Source organism: Artibeus jamaicensis, unplaced genomic scaffold, assembly GCF_021234435.1.
Source record: "Artibeus jamaicensis isolate MK-2021 breed Jamaican fruit bat unplaced genomic scaffold, CSHL_Jam_final contig_135, whole genome shotgun sequence".
Classification (NCBI taxonomy): domain Eukaryota; kingdom Metazoa; phylum Chordata; class Mammalia; order Chiroptera; family Phyllostomidae; genus Artibeus; species Artibeus jamaicensis.
The window spans coordinates 1322694-1336824 of NW_026521267.1; the positions used below are offsets into that span (position 1 = coordinate 1322694).

Consider the following 14131-nt stretch of genomic DNA (forward strand, 5'->3'; position numbering starts at 1 on the left):
ACAGCAGGGGGCAACCTAAGCCAGACTCAATCACCTGGGAGGCCTTCATGGAAGGACCCAGGGGGCTGCAACAGAGAGCAATGGACTCTCGTCCCCCAGCTTTGTCAAAGCCTGAGTCCCCAAGTTCTCTGGGAGAAGTGTTTCCTGGCTCTAATTCCCTTAAGCTTGAATACCTGATGGGGAGAGGTGCAGCTCCTTGCCTGGCCAGAGAGTGCCCTGGGGAAAAATCTGGCACCACAAAGACTTGCTGATAAACCTGTGAAATCTGCTCTGCTAAGAGTGCTTTCATTCCTATGATAAGGGTCCAAGAGAAAATGAGTATGTCTCCCAAAGTTCCTGCCACTCTTTTCCTGACAGACACTCACTCAGACTAAAACCCTCAGACCTCTTTGAAATGTTATCTACTGTTTGATCCTTGCCGCCCTGTATTCCTGTGTATTACAACCCAATAAAAGGCTATGGAAGAGGGTGCTCAAGGCCTTTTTCTCCTCAGAGAAACTGGTCGCTGCTGGCCTCTTTCTCCCCTGAGAAACTGGCCACAGCCCACTCCTCCATCCCTAAACAGATCTCACCTTGTCTCGGCCATATTTACTCACTCACGCATGTCCGTGGCATCGAAGGGACCTCACAAAAAAAGTTGCCCCCACAAACTATGAACAGTAAAATGATAACAAACTCACAGAAACTGAATTAAAAAAAAAAAAAAAACAGACTAAGCAAACAACTAGAACAGGAAGAGTATCACAGAAATGGAGATCACAGGGAGGGTTACCAGTGGGGAGGGGAGGGGAGAGAATGAGGGAAAAGGTATAGGGAATAAGAAACACAAATGGTAGGTAGAAAACAGACAGGGAAAGTTTAAGAATTCTATGGGAAATGGAGAAGCCAAAGAACTTATATGTATGACCCATGGACATGAACTAAGGTTGTGGGGAGTGCTGGTGGGGAGAGGGGTGGTGCAGGTCAGAGGGGAAGAGAGGGAAGAAAAAAATGGGACAACTGTAATAGCATAATCAGTAAAATAAACTTAAAAAACAACTTTGTTGAGAACCACAATGTTTGAGATGGGAGATGTTTGAGAACTGAGTTTTAACTGTATTCTTTAAACATGTTGAGGCCCAAAAGATTGTTATACTTCCTTTGATATCCAAATGGAAATCCACAGGCTCATGATTCACATTATAAGAAGACAAGAATGGTGGTGGCTCCCTGGCAGCACCAGGTGAAACTGCCAAGTCACTGCTGGACACTATTAGTGACACCCCACCTCCTCTGCAGGAGAAGAGGCACAGACAACTACCTAAAAATCTCCTTTAAGAACACCATTATAAACGATCCCACTCCCATGCAGCAGACATATGGTACAAAGTTAGAGACAGGCATCTCCCTGTAGGGCACAGGACAGTATCACTGTCCAAACCATAGTCCTCCTCTTTTGGAGAGGCTATGCAGTGGGGGTTGGGATAGGAGAACCCAAAGTTCTACTCCTGTAGAACATACTTCAATTTCATTAGGAAACCAACACAGCAAAATCTGTGGGCTGTGTGTAAAGTAGCCCAAATAACTGATCTGAATAAAATCAATTCAATTCAAGTATTTGTTGGGGCTCCACTGTGTGGTAGGATCCAGAGAGCAGCATGCCATGCATACCTGCTACCTCAAAGGCACCAGCCCAAGGTACTTGGAAGCCAAGAGAGTTGGAAAAGGCATGCAGTATAAATTCTGAATTCTTCCATCAGAAAATCTACAGCCCTGTAGCTTTGTGTTTATATGTAAACTCAAACTCTTGTGTGGTGGAGAAACTATGACATTTAAGGGACATTATAGTCAGAAACACAAATGTCCCTTGATTTTTAGTATGTTGTTAGTTTTTTTTAAATTTGAGCTTCTACTTCCAGCCAAGATGGAGGTGTAGGTGGAAACACTGTGCCTCCTTGCACAACCAAGTTTAAAGATAACAAAGTTTTAGTAACAAAAACTCAACCAAAACAGGCAGAAAACTGAAGTACACAGAAGTCTGACAACAACGAACCATTCAGCTAGACCGGTAACAGGGGCAGAGTCAGCGGCTGGCACAGAGGGGTCATGCAGGAAAAAGTGGCCAGACCAACTCCAGCGCGCAGGCAGAGGTTGGCAAATCCCAGGTGTGAGGTGGTAACAGGCAGACCCAGTGAGGACGCAAGGTGGCTGGCTGACTGCGGTCAAACATTTGTGAGCAGATAAACCAAGCAAAAAAACTAGCAGTGAGACAGACCACGCAAACCAGGGCCCCAGCGCCAAGAATTAAAGCCTAAAAGCACCAATTGGAGAAACTTTTGGGGTCGAGGTGCCAGGAGAAGCTCCCAGGTTCACAGAGACTTCGTTGGAGAGACCCATAGGGTCCTGGAGGGTGCACAAGCCCACATATCCAGAAACCAGCACCAGAAGGGCCCAACTTGCTTGCAGGAAGCAGCAGAGGGACCGAAATCCGGGAGAGAGTGTGGAACAAGTGCCATTGGCACTCTCTGACCGACACACAGAATCACAAGCCTGCAACTGGGTCACCCCACCCTAGTGACACCTAAGGATCTGCCCCTCATATGTAACAGGAGCAAACAGACCAAAACATTATGGCTCAAGAAGAAGAACAGCTCAAAGCCCCAGAACCAATACTTCTAAGTGACCAAGAGATAGCTAACCTATCAGATGCACAGTTCAAAACACTGGTGATCAGGATGCTCACAGAACTGGTTGATTTTAGTCACAAATTACAGGAACAAACGAAGTCTACACTAAGTGAAATAAAGGGAAATGCACAGGGAACCAATAGTGATGGGAAAGAAACTGGGACTCAGATCAATCAAGTGGACCAGAAGGAAGAAAAAAACGACCATACTGAAAACAATGAAGAAATAGGAATTCAAAAAAATGAGAAGAGGCTTAGGAACCTCAGGACATCTTTAAATGTTCCAACATACGAATTACAGGGGTACCAGAAGGGGAAGAGGAACAGCAACAAGTTGAAAAGTTATTTGAACAAATAATAAAGGAGAACTTCCCCAATCTGGCAAAGGAAATAGACTGCCAGAAGTCCACGAAGCTCAGAGAGTCCCAAAGAAGTTCGACCCAAGAAGGAACACACCAAGGCACATCATCATTACATTAGCCAAGATTAAAATGAAGGAGAGAATTCCAGAAGCAGCAAGAGATAAGGGGACAGTCACCTACAAAGGAGTTCCTATCAGACTGTCAGTGGATTTCTCAAAAGAGACCTTACAGGCAAGAAGGGGCTGGAAAGAAGTATTCCAAGTCATGAAAGGCAAGGACCTATATCCAAGAATGCTTTATCCAGCCAAATTTTCATTTAGAATGGAAGGGCAAATAAAGTGCTTCTCAGATATGGTCAAGTTAAAGGAGTCCATCATCACCAAGCCGTTATTATATGAAATGTTAAAGGGACTTACCTAAGAAAAAGAAGATAAAAAAGATGAACAGAGAAAGGACACAAACTCACAGTTATTAACAACCACACCTAAAACAAAAGCAAATTAAGAGTACAGCTAGATCAGGAGTGGAACCATAGAAATGGAGATCACATGGAGGGTTAGCAACAGGGGAGTGGGAGGAGGAGAAGGGGGAAGAAGGTACAAAGACTCAGTAGCATAGGCAGTAGGTAGAAAATAGACAGGGGGAAGGGCAAGAATAGTTATGGGAAATATAGAATCTAAAGAACTTGTGACACATGGACATAAGCTAAAGGGGGGAAAATGTGGGGGGAGGGGGTGTGCAAGGTGGAGGGGAATGAAGGGGGGATATGGGACAACTGTAATGGCATAATCAATAAAATATATTTAAGAATAAAGAAAAATAAATAAATCTGAGCTTCTCACAAGTGACAAAAACTTAGATGATAAATTCCTAGAAGTTCCACTGTTTTCTGCTAGAAAAATCAAATTCCCCAGTATACTACCTATATTTTACAGTTTAAATTTTTTTTAAAAAGAAATTCTCACTAGTTTTATTATTTTTTTAAATTTGCATGATTTACTTTCTATCAGTCTTTTCTGGCATGCTGCTGCTGCTTTAAAAAATGTTTTATGTATTTATTTTTAGAGAGAGGGGAAGGGAGAAAGAAAGAAGGAGAGAAACATCAAGTGTATGAGGAACATCAGTTGCTTTTCATGTGCCCCCATCTGGGGACCTGGCTCACAACTCAGGCATGTGCCTTGGCCTGGGATTGAACTGGAGATTTTTCGGTTTGCAAGACCAGTGCTCAACTTACTAAGCCACACCAGCCAGGGCTTGCCTGCTTCTAATGTTATCAGAATCACCTGGATGAATAACAGCCAGTGTACACACTCAAGTATTTTACATATACTGTGCCCAATTCAGTATCATTGCCATAGCAGTGATGGACAACAGTTTTAGTACCCTATTTCAGATTTTCTCAAGTTTGGCCAGTTGTTGGTGAGGATGACCAATTTTTCTTTGCCTTTTCTGATCATTTTCAGAGTATCCTTGTACCACAGCATGTACTTTCCACTTATTATAACAAGTTGGAGCCTAGATATGATGGACTGCAGTGACTACTTCATCTTTTTTGTGGCCACCATCTTTCTGTCTTAGGTGCAGGGTGGCCCCCAGCCAAGAGCAGCTGCCAAGATGACCAAGGGGCAAGAAAGTTATAGTTATTTTAAGACCAAATAAAAAACTTATTTTGGATTTATAAAACATTAAATATTGATCTTACTATTTCTGTTCTCCTACTGTTCCTCTTTAAAGAAGAAATTCCCTTTTAGCCAGCAACTTCCAAGTTTCTATCAGTAAGTCTATTACAGAATTAACACCCCAAACTAGTATATCCAGACACCTGCAGAACTGGGAACACTTGTGTTACTACAAGCAAGGGGTTCTGGAGCTCTATGACACATGAATTCCTAGTGCCAGCTATCCCTCTCCTAGCATGGACCAGACCAATTACACACGGACCATCTCAACATCTCCTGTCAGTGTTCCCCCTGATCCTTAGGCTTTTCCTTCTCTCTCCTCTCTCTCAGCTCCTCTGCTGCCTCTATAGTCATCATCAACTTCCCTAGCTTCTAGCTCCCAAACACATAAGGTTCAAATCCACTCTTTGCTAACCAAAGGAACCAAAGAGCATGCATAGAGGCCACCTCACTGGTTCAAACGCTACACGTACCCAATTTGAAGGCCATCATTTATGGAGTACCATGTTCTATCCTGAAACCTCTAACACCAACACAAATAGCTGCTGCCCTCCTAGCCTCATTCAATGGGTATAAAATGGTGCCCCTTAAAAGGATTATTCACAGAAACTATTTACGTTCTATTTCATATGCTTGATACTTCCATACCTTTCCCTCCCACTTGCAAAAATGTAAATATATAACATGGAAAAAAGAAAAGAAAAACACCTTTGAAACACACAAGGTTCAAGATAGCTCAAGGAGACTGCAACACTGTAAAGCCAGCATATAATGCCACAGAAACATAAGTATATGTCAGTTTTTAAGTGAAAAAAATTTTGATTTTTTAAAAAGAAAAGCCTTAATTATTATTTTTTAAAGTGGTCATCTTTTGCCCTGGATAATGTGGCTAAGTGGATTGAGTGCTGGCCTGCAAACCAAAGGGTCACTGGTTCAATTCCCAGTCAGGGCACATTCCTGGGTTGCAGGCCAGGTCCCCAGTAGGGGGAGGCAACTACACACTGATGTTTCTCTCCCTCTTTTCCCCTTCCTTTCCCTCTCTCTAAAAATAAATAAATAAAATCTTAAAAAAAAAATAAAGTGGTCATCTTTTCCAAGGAGAGTTAACCTTCTAGACAAGCGACAAAGCAACTTCAACGTTTACCCACCTCAGCTAAAGAAAGACCTTCCTCCAACCACGAGAGCAATGCACTCCTTACAGACTTTAACTGGGAAGGGGCACAAGGGAACTTTCTGGGTAATAGACATGTTCTATCTCTTGATCTGTGTGATGGGTATATAAATACAGGATGGGGAAAAAGGTTTACAGTTTTGAGTACATAAAACACAGTTTATTCTTGTATTTTTATTGTATTTTTTTTTCCATAAGAACATCTGTAAATCTACTTTTGCCCCACCCTGTGTAAACCATCATGAAAATAAATTACTAAAGTTAAAGAAAAAACACACACATGACACTTACCAAAATTTAAGAAAATCAGCTTGGCCTGTATCCCAGGACATAGTTTGATGAGAAATGGAATACCAACATACAACCCCAAAACACAAAAGAGTATCTTCTTCAGTCGAAACCACATTCTCTTTCGCCTGCAAGAGAAAAGAAATTAACAAGTTGAAGGCAGTAGATGCAATTTTTCTAGAATTAATTAACAGCATTATCAAAACTACTAACTGCAATCCACAAGTATCTTTCCCCACAAGAATATTGTCAATAAATAATAAGAACAGCTTTCCACCTATTATTAAAATAATTACTTTAGGTAGTCTTTTAATTTGATCTTAGAATACTACTGTAAAATTTGTTTTCCCTGAAAGCCAAAGAAACAGTCCTGACAATTTCCTATGCTAGCCCTGTGTTCAGAACATAGCACAGACATCAGATTTTCAGAAAGTGCCCAACCTAATATCACACCATAGCTGCAACTTCATATCAGAAGACAGTGGCTACCTCTGGGCCTTGTGATCACCCTCCTGCAAACCAGCCACAGGCATGGGTTACTCATTAGCTCCTTATAAGAAGTGCATACATCAACAGAACCTGCCCAACAAAGTCCTGGGAGGGCAAAGGGGACTGTTGCTGTCACTGCACGTCCTCCCATTTCTGCCCTCATCCCTTCTGACACCACCCAATGGAGGCCCTTTCTCCAGGCACCTCAGGCCCTGTCATCATCTCAAGGATTAAGATCCTTTTCTAACCTCTACAACTAGCTTCCAGAGGTCTTCATGCTGTTCCTGATCCCTTTCAAAAATGTTCCTAGCCCAGACAGTCTCAAACTTCTTAATCTAAGGGCCTGTCTACAAATAAAGTGAGCACCTTAAAGAGCTTTTGTTCATATGGTTTATATGTACTACTACTACTTGTTTTATGAGAAGTTAAAACAAAGGGATTTTAAAAATATCTACTAATGCTTATAACACATAAAATATCATTACATGTTTATATAATTAACATGTTTTAAAAAGTGATTATATTTTCCGCCCTGGCTGGTGTAGCTTAGTGGATTGAGCATGGGCCTGCGAACCAGAGGATCACGGTTCAATTTCCAGTCGGGGCACATGCCTGGATTGCAGGCCAGTTCCCAGCGGGGGACGCACAGGAAGCAACCGTACATTGATGTTTCTCTCTCTCTCTCTCCTTCCCTTCCCCTCTAATGATAAATAAATAAAATCTTTAAAAAAAGTGATTATATTTTCCAATACAAAAACTTTCATTTAGAAGAGTAGCATTAATACTTTTACAAACTTCTTTAAGGCAGACTGCTTACAAGAAGACAGATTGAATTCTTGTATCTGTCTTTATATTCAATCTTGTTGCAATACCATACATCATGTAGCATCTGGGAAACTACAGTACTGGGAAAAACTACATCTGGGAAAACATGACAGCAAAAAAGGCAAATAATATCTCAGTGTCATTATGAAAACATTTTGACCTTATGGACACTCTGATATTATCTCGGAGACCTCCCGTGATCCTCTAGAGCAGCTTTGGGAACCACTGTTCTACCTTACCATAACAAGTAAAACCTTAGTGAGGATAGTTATTTATATCCGGATTATTTAAGTAAAATACTTAAGGTGGTTTTAAAAACATGCAGATGAACCCTGGCTAGTGTAGCTCAGTGAACTGAGCACAGGCCTATGAGCCGAAGGGAGGCCGATTTGATTCCCAGTCAGGGCACATGCCTGGGTTGCAGGCCAGATGCCCAGTAGAGGATGCATGAAAGGCAACCACACATTAATGTTTCTCTCTCTCTCTCTTTCTCCCTCCCTTCCCTTCTCCCTGAAAAAATAAGTTTTAAAACATCTTAAAAAAAAACATGCAGATGAATCCAAAAACATTATGCTAAATTAAATAAGTTAGACACAAAAGACTACATACTGTATAATTTCATTTATCTAAAATTCTAGAAAAGGCAGAACTATACAGACAAAAAAACAGAATAGTGGTTACCAGAGGCTGGGGATAGAGGGAAGAGGTTGCAAGCAGCACAGGGCACTTTGGGAGTGATGATATATTTTTTTTCTCTTGATTGTGGTTACACAATTGTATATATTGGTATATTTTACTGTATGGAAATAATGCCCCAATTAAAATGATGACACATCCATACATCTGATAATGTAACTTACTTATTCATTCACCTGATTTATTCAAGTCATTACTGAACATCTAGCAGGCTCAGGCAGTGGACAATAAGGGCAGTGAAGGAGAGCATCTCCATCTATGTTATGCTCTCAGCTCAATGGAGCAAACAAAAGGGCTTTGAGAAAGGCACTTGATATCACTGAGAGATATCAAGTGTTTTGGGAGTCCCCAGGAAACCTGAAGCCCAGGATGGGTGATAAGGACAATGTAAGAATGGCAGTTAGTAGTTATTAATTTTAGGTAAAACCGAAAGTAAATATTACACTAAGAAATTCACAGAACAAGAGAAAACTATTTGGCTTTGAAAACTCCATAGACCTCATATTAGAAATTTTGTAACATAATTTTTATCAGAAAGATCTATACCTAAAGGGTGAGGTTTCTATAACCTAGAAATATAACCAACACAGTGTTCTCAGCAGGGTACTCCCCAGAACCCTTCTCTCTCCTGGACAGCAAAAGTTTTCTATTTACCTTTAGAACTGTACCTGGGTAGTCCTTTGGGGTATATTTCTTTCTCTTTCATCCTGGGAGTTTTTTCTTATATAGGACATGAGTTTCTAATGTTATCTCTTGATATGAATATTTTATAATGAAATACACAATTTTTTAAATACATGAGAGTATAAGTTCCTATAATAAAATTTAATTTATCTAGATTCCATTTCAATTAATGCAAATGGTTGGAGTAAATTTTCTCTGCATGTCTGAAAATCTTTTTATAAGAGAAAAAATAATTACAAGCCTGTATTACACTTGCATTCTCAAGATAAATATTCTCATATTTAAAAAGTTCAGACAGAAGAAATACAAAATTGATTAATAAATCCAAAAACTATTTTTTTCCTAGGAAAAGGCAAGAAACAGATTAAGTTTTAGGCTAGAAAGAGAATATACAGGACTTCCGGCCAAGATGGAGGCGTAAGTGGAAACACTGTGCCTCCTCGCACAACCAAGTTTAAGATAACAAAGTTTTAGTAAAAAAAACGCAGCCAAAACACAGAAAATTGAACTGTACAGAAATCCAACAATAACGAACCATTCAGCCAAACCAGTAAGAGGGGCAGAGTCAGCGACTGGCGGAGCGGGGTCACGGAAAAATTGGCCAGACCGACCCAGAAGCGCAGGTGGCAGTTGGCAGATCCCAGGTGTGGGGTGGCAACAGGCAGACCTAGTGAAGGTGCAAGGTGGCTGGCTAACCTCGGTCACACATTTGCGTGTAGATAAACCAAGTGAAGGAGTGAGCAGTGAGACAGAACTCACAGGCTAGGGCCCCAGCAACGGGAATTAAAGCCTAAAAGCACCAATGGAAAACACTTTTGGGGTCGAGGTGCCAGGAGAAGCTCCCAGGCTCACAGAGAGTTTGTTGGAGAGACGCACAGGGTCCTGGAGGGTACACAGGCCCACACGCCTGGGAGCTGGCACCAGGGGGGCCAGGTATGCTTGCAGGAAGCAGGAGAGGGGACCGAAATCCAAGAGAGTGTGGAACAAATGCCACTGCCCCTCTCTGACCCCACCCCCGCATACCATGTCACAACCCAGTGAATGGGTCACCCCATCCTGGTGAACACCAAAAACTCCGCCCCTCATACGTAACTGGCAGGAACAGACCAAACCATTATGGCTCAAGAACAGCTCAAAGCCCCAGAAGCAATACTTCTAAGTGACCAAGAGATAGCTAACCTATCAGATGCACAGTTCAAAACACTGGTGATCAGGATGCTCACAGAACTGGTTGATTTTAGTCACAAATTACAGGAACAAATGAAGGCTACACTAAGTGAAATAAAGGGAAATGCACAGGAAACCAATAGTAATGGAAAGAAAACTGGGACTCAAATCAAGGGAGCGGACCAGAGGGGAGAAAAAAATGACCAAACAGAAAAGAATGAGGAAACAAGAATTAAAAAAAAAATGCAGAGAGGCTTAGGAACCTCCAGTACATCTTTAAACTTTCCAACATCAGAATTATAGGAGTACCAGAAGGGGAAGAGGAACAGCAACAAGTTGAAAAGTTATTTGAACAAATAATAAAGGAGAACTTCCCCAATCTGGCAAAGGAAATACACTTAAAGGGAATCCAGGAAGCTCAGAGAGTCCCAAAGAAGTTCGACCCAAGAAGGAACACACCAAGGCACATCATCATTACATTAGCCAAGATTCAAATGAAGGAGAGAATCCTAGAAGCAGCAAGAGATAAGGGGACAGTCACCTACAAAGGAGTTCCTATCAGACTGTCAGCGGATTTCTCAAAAGAGACCTTACAGGCAAGAAGGGGCTGGAAAGAAGTATTCCAAGTCATGAAAGACAAGGACCTACATCCAAGAATGCTCTATCCATACAACTTTTCATTTAGAATGGAAGGGCAGATAAAGTGCTTCTCAGATATGGTCAAGTTAAAGGAGTTCATCATCACCAAGCCGTTATTATATGAAATGTTAAAGGGACTTACCTAAAAAAAGAAGATAAGAAATATGAACAGTAAAAGGTCAGCAAACTCACAGTTATTAACAACCACACCTAAAACAAAAGCAACCTAAGAAGATAAGTAGATAAGGAGTGGAACCATAGAAATGGAGATCACATGGAGGGTTAGCAACAGGGGAGTGAGAGGAGAAGGGGGGAGAAGGTACAGAGAATAAGCACCATAGATGGTAGGTAGAAAATAGGGGGCAGAGCAAGAATATATGGGAAATATAGAATCTAAAAAACTTGTGACACATTGACATAAACGAAAAGGGGGGAATGGTGGGGGAGGGGTGTGCAGGGTGGGGGGGAATGAAGGGGGAAAATGGGAACAACTGTAATGGCATAATCAATAAAATACATTAAAAAAAAGAAATTTTTGTCTTCAACAAATCAAGCAGGAAATCATATTTAATGAAGCGGGAAATCACATTTCGAAGTAATCAAAAACCAGCAACCAGAATTTGGCCCAAAAGGGTGCTCTCCTACCTTCAGTGCCAGTTCACAGCTGTGGGAAGGCAGAGATCAGGCACAGGGGTGCATGTTGTCCGGAAAATAGGAGAGGAGCAGGCAGAAGGGTCTGGGGAGACCTGCAGCAGGGAAGGGCTAGAAAGGAGGGCATGTATAGGTTCACAGTGTCCACGGTAGGAGGATTCCCCAACTGAGTTCAGTTCTGGCACTTCCTGTAAAGTTCATGTCCTTCTTCTAAAGTTCATTCACAGTTATGGCTGAGTTTTTTTTTAAGCACTCTGGGTTTTCTGTATCAACTGATAGGCCTCATGCCTTCTGGGCTAAAATACTGTATATAATCACTTGTTACATATGACAAACTGAGACTTGTATACAAGACATATTGTTCAAATAAAACTGACTAGGCAAAGCCTGACAGACCTAGGTAGGCCTAGGAGGAATGGAAAATCACCAGGTAGGAAAACTGTACTATGAGAAACATAAGAAACTATATCCTGGAAAAATGCCTGTCTGGGAAACTGTCTGTCGAACCTCCCTACCCAGGACAAACAGATGCCTGACTACAATTGGGGTCTGGGGTCGGCCTATCTGGAATAACAGGATGCAGCTTTAACTTGAGCCTGACAAGATGTATCAAGAACAATGGTCATCAGAAAAGGCAACCACCTCTAGCCAGTCAGATTCTGACCCTCCAACCAGTTATCCTTCTTAGGTTTTTGCACTTGAAAACCCTGCCCTAAGAATAACCAAGGGAGTCCTAACCTCCCTTCGTTGGCTCTCCAACCTCATTTGGTTGGCCTCACTTTCCCCCATGAGTCTTAACCTCCCTTGGTTGACTGTACTTTCTCCACCTTCCCCCAAGAGTCCCAGCCTCCCTTGGTTGGCTCCACTTTTCCCTCTCATTCCCTGCTAATAAACCCTGCTCCTTAGCTTGCTCCATCCATCTGGTTTTTTGAGAGACTCTGACTTAACACAGTCCATCTCTCCCAATGTCCAAGAAGACAATTTTGGATCACATCATTTACAAAAACACACAGGATATGACAGAGGGTGCAGCCAAGAGGGGGTCCCCCAAAAAGGGGATCTGGAATGGGATCCAAAACTCAAGGTGTCTAGGAAATATTGGTAAGACATATAACATGTCCTCACCCCTTCCCCCACAGGTGTGAGTTGGGGGGAGGGACACATGGAGCAGGAATATGCAGGGCTGTTTTGTACAACCACAGCCTTGCAGCTAATCCATGGCATGGTCATTTAACATATCTATAGCCTTTGGTGGGTCACTTGGATATATTAAATAGCTGTGGCCAGGCTTGAAGCCAGGGGGATGGAAGTCACTTCCCCCCAAGATGTAACTGGGGGGCAGGTCCCCCGAGTTACAGCACCTGCATGGGAGGTTGGAGAAGATTGGCTCCAGGACATGGGGCCATACCTGCCCAGACTCACAATGACAACATAGTAAACATGGAATAATACAGGAATGCTGGCAGGTGTAACTGATTGTAGGAGGAGTCGGAAATGGGGGTAGGAAGGAAGATTAGCACAGGGATTTAAACCCAGACACTGCAGCCACTGAAGAGGTGAGAACCACGCAGTTTTGCCAGAGTGGGGACCCCTGCAGCCAGATGAAGAGAGCCACAAGCTTTTGTCAGATTGAGGACCCCTTCTTGGCTCTGGTGGAAGAGAGGACCACTCAGTTTTGGCCAGAGTGCAGACTCCTGCAGCTTTGGTAGAAGAGGCCCACAAGGCTTTGGGGTGCTCCCTTTGGCTACGTGGCCTGGGAAGCAGGAGAGACTTTGCCTGGAAAAATGAGTACAAAGAACTCTTATCAGTAGACTGTGAGAAGGTGCCACATGACTGGATTAATTAGAGATCCTGCCTGGGCGGCAACACAGAGGATGGTGGCAGGAGCCTGGATCCTGGACTTTTGCTTCTTTTCCTGAGTTATGGTACCCTGAATTAGGGCAGGGGGAGAAGGGAGCGCTATGTGCATAGGTGGATATCCTAAAGGACTTTGATAATTTAATGAAGATGTTAGGTTACTACTTTAAGTCTGTATAGCATTAAATAAACATTTCCTTTCCTTTTCACAAATCTCTGGCATTGAGAGATGTCTTTCTGATTGGTGGAGGACAACTGAGCCCAGTAGGTGGTCCGGATGGTATTAGTACACCATCCTCCGGAGTCTGGGCCCCTGTCTGTCTGTTCTGTAACAGATATACTTTTGAGGGTACCGGAGACACCACGGATATCCAGCAGCCACACTACTGAGTCCACAAAATGCTATGCAAGATGGAATTGTAATTCAGAAAAAAATCAAGGTTATACAGTATTATAAAAACAAAACAAACTTGTCTGGTCTGCTCAGCTTTTGTCCATTCCTTCCATCTTCTTAGAATGCCAATGTTCAGACTCCTTTTGGCAGTTCAGAATTAGAAATCTGCCCTATCACAAATCTATTAGCTTTCTTCTGTCTTTGCTTTCCCTTCCTTTTTTTTAAAAAAGATTTTATTTTATTTTTAGAGAGAGGGAAAGGGAGGGAGAAAGAGAGGAAGAGAAACATCAGTGTGTAGTTGCCTCCCTCTACTGGGGACCTGGCCCACAACCCAGGCATGTGCCCTGACTGGGAATAGAACCGAAGACCTTTTGGTTCCCAGGCCAGTGTTCAGTCCACTGAGCCACATCAGCCAGGGCTGCTTTCCCTTTCATATCCCTTTTTCTTCTCCTTCTGAGTCTTCTAAAGAGATACTCAAACATAATTAAACTTCACCGAACAATGAAGACATTTTTTTCTAGAGTTATGAGAGGTCAAAGACTCTGTATTTGGAACGGGAAAAAC

General features: G+C 42.4%; 1 protein-coding gene and 1 pseudogene across 2 annotated transcripts in view; both read right to left on the reverse strand.

The window, feature by feature from the left end:
• ABHD12 (abhydrolase domain containing 12, lysophospholipase) overlaps nucleotides 1-14131 on the reverse strand; it is an 85239-nt gene that overhangs the window by 30381 nt on the left and 40727 nt on the right. The window contains exons 2-3 of one of the 2 annotated variants that reach the window (XM_037155285.2): nucleotides 11311-11427; nucleotides 6169-6293 (exon numbers count right to left, since the gene is read on the reverse strand). In XM_037155285.2, coding sequence (XP_037011180.1) covers nucleotides 6169-6283 — 115 coding nt within the window. In that variant the 5' untranslated portion in view covers nucleotides 6284-6293; nucleotides 11311-11427. The remainder of the gene's footprint in view (nucleotides 1-6168; nucleotides 6294-11310; nucleotides 11428-14131) is intronic. The other variant, XM_037155284.2, reaches the window with a different exon arrangement.
• Nucleotides 4261-4592, reverse strand: LOC119056769 (60S ribosomal protein L30-like; annotated as a pseudogene).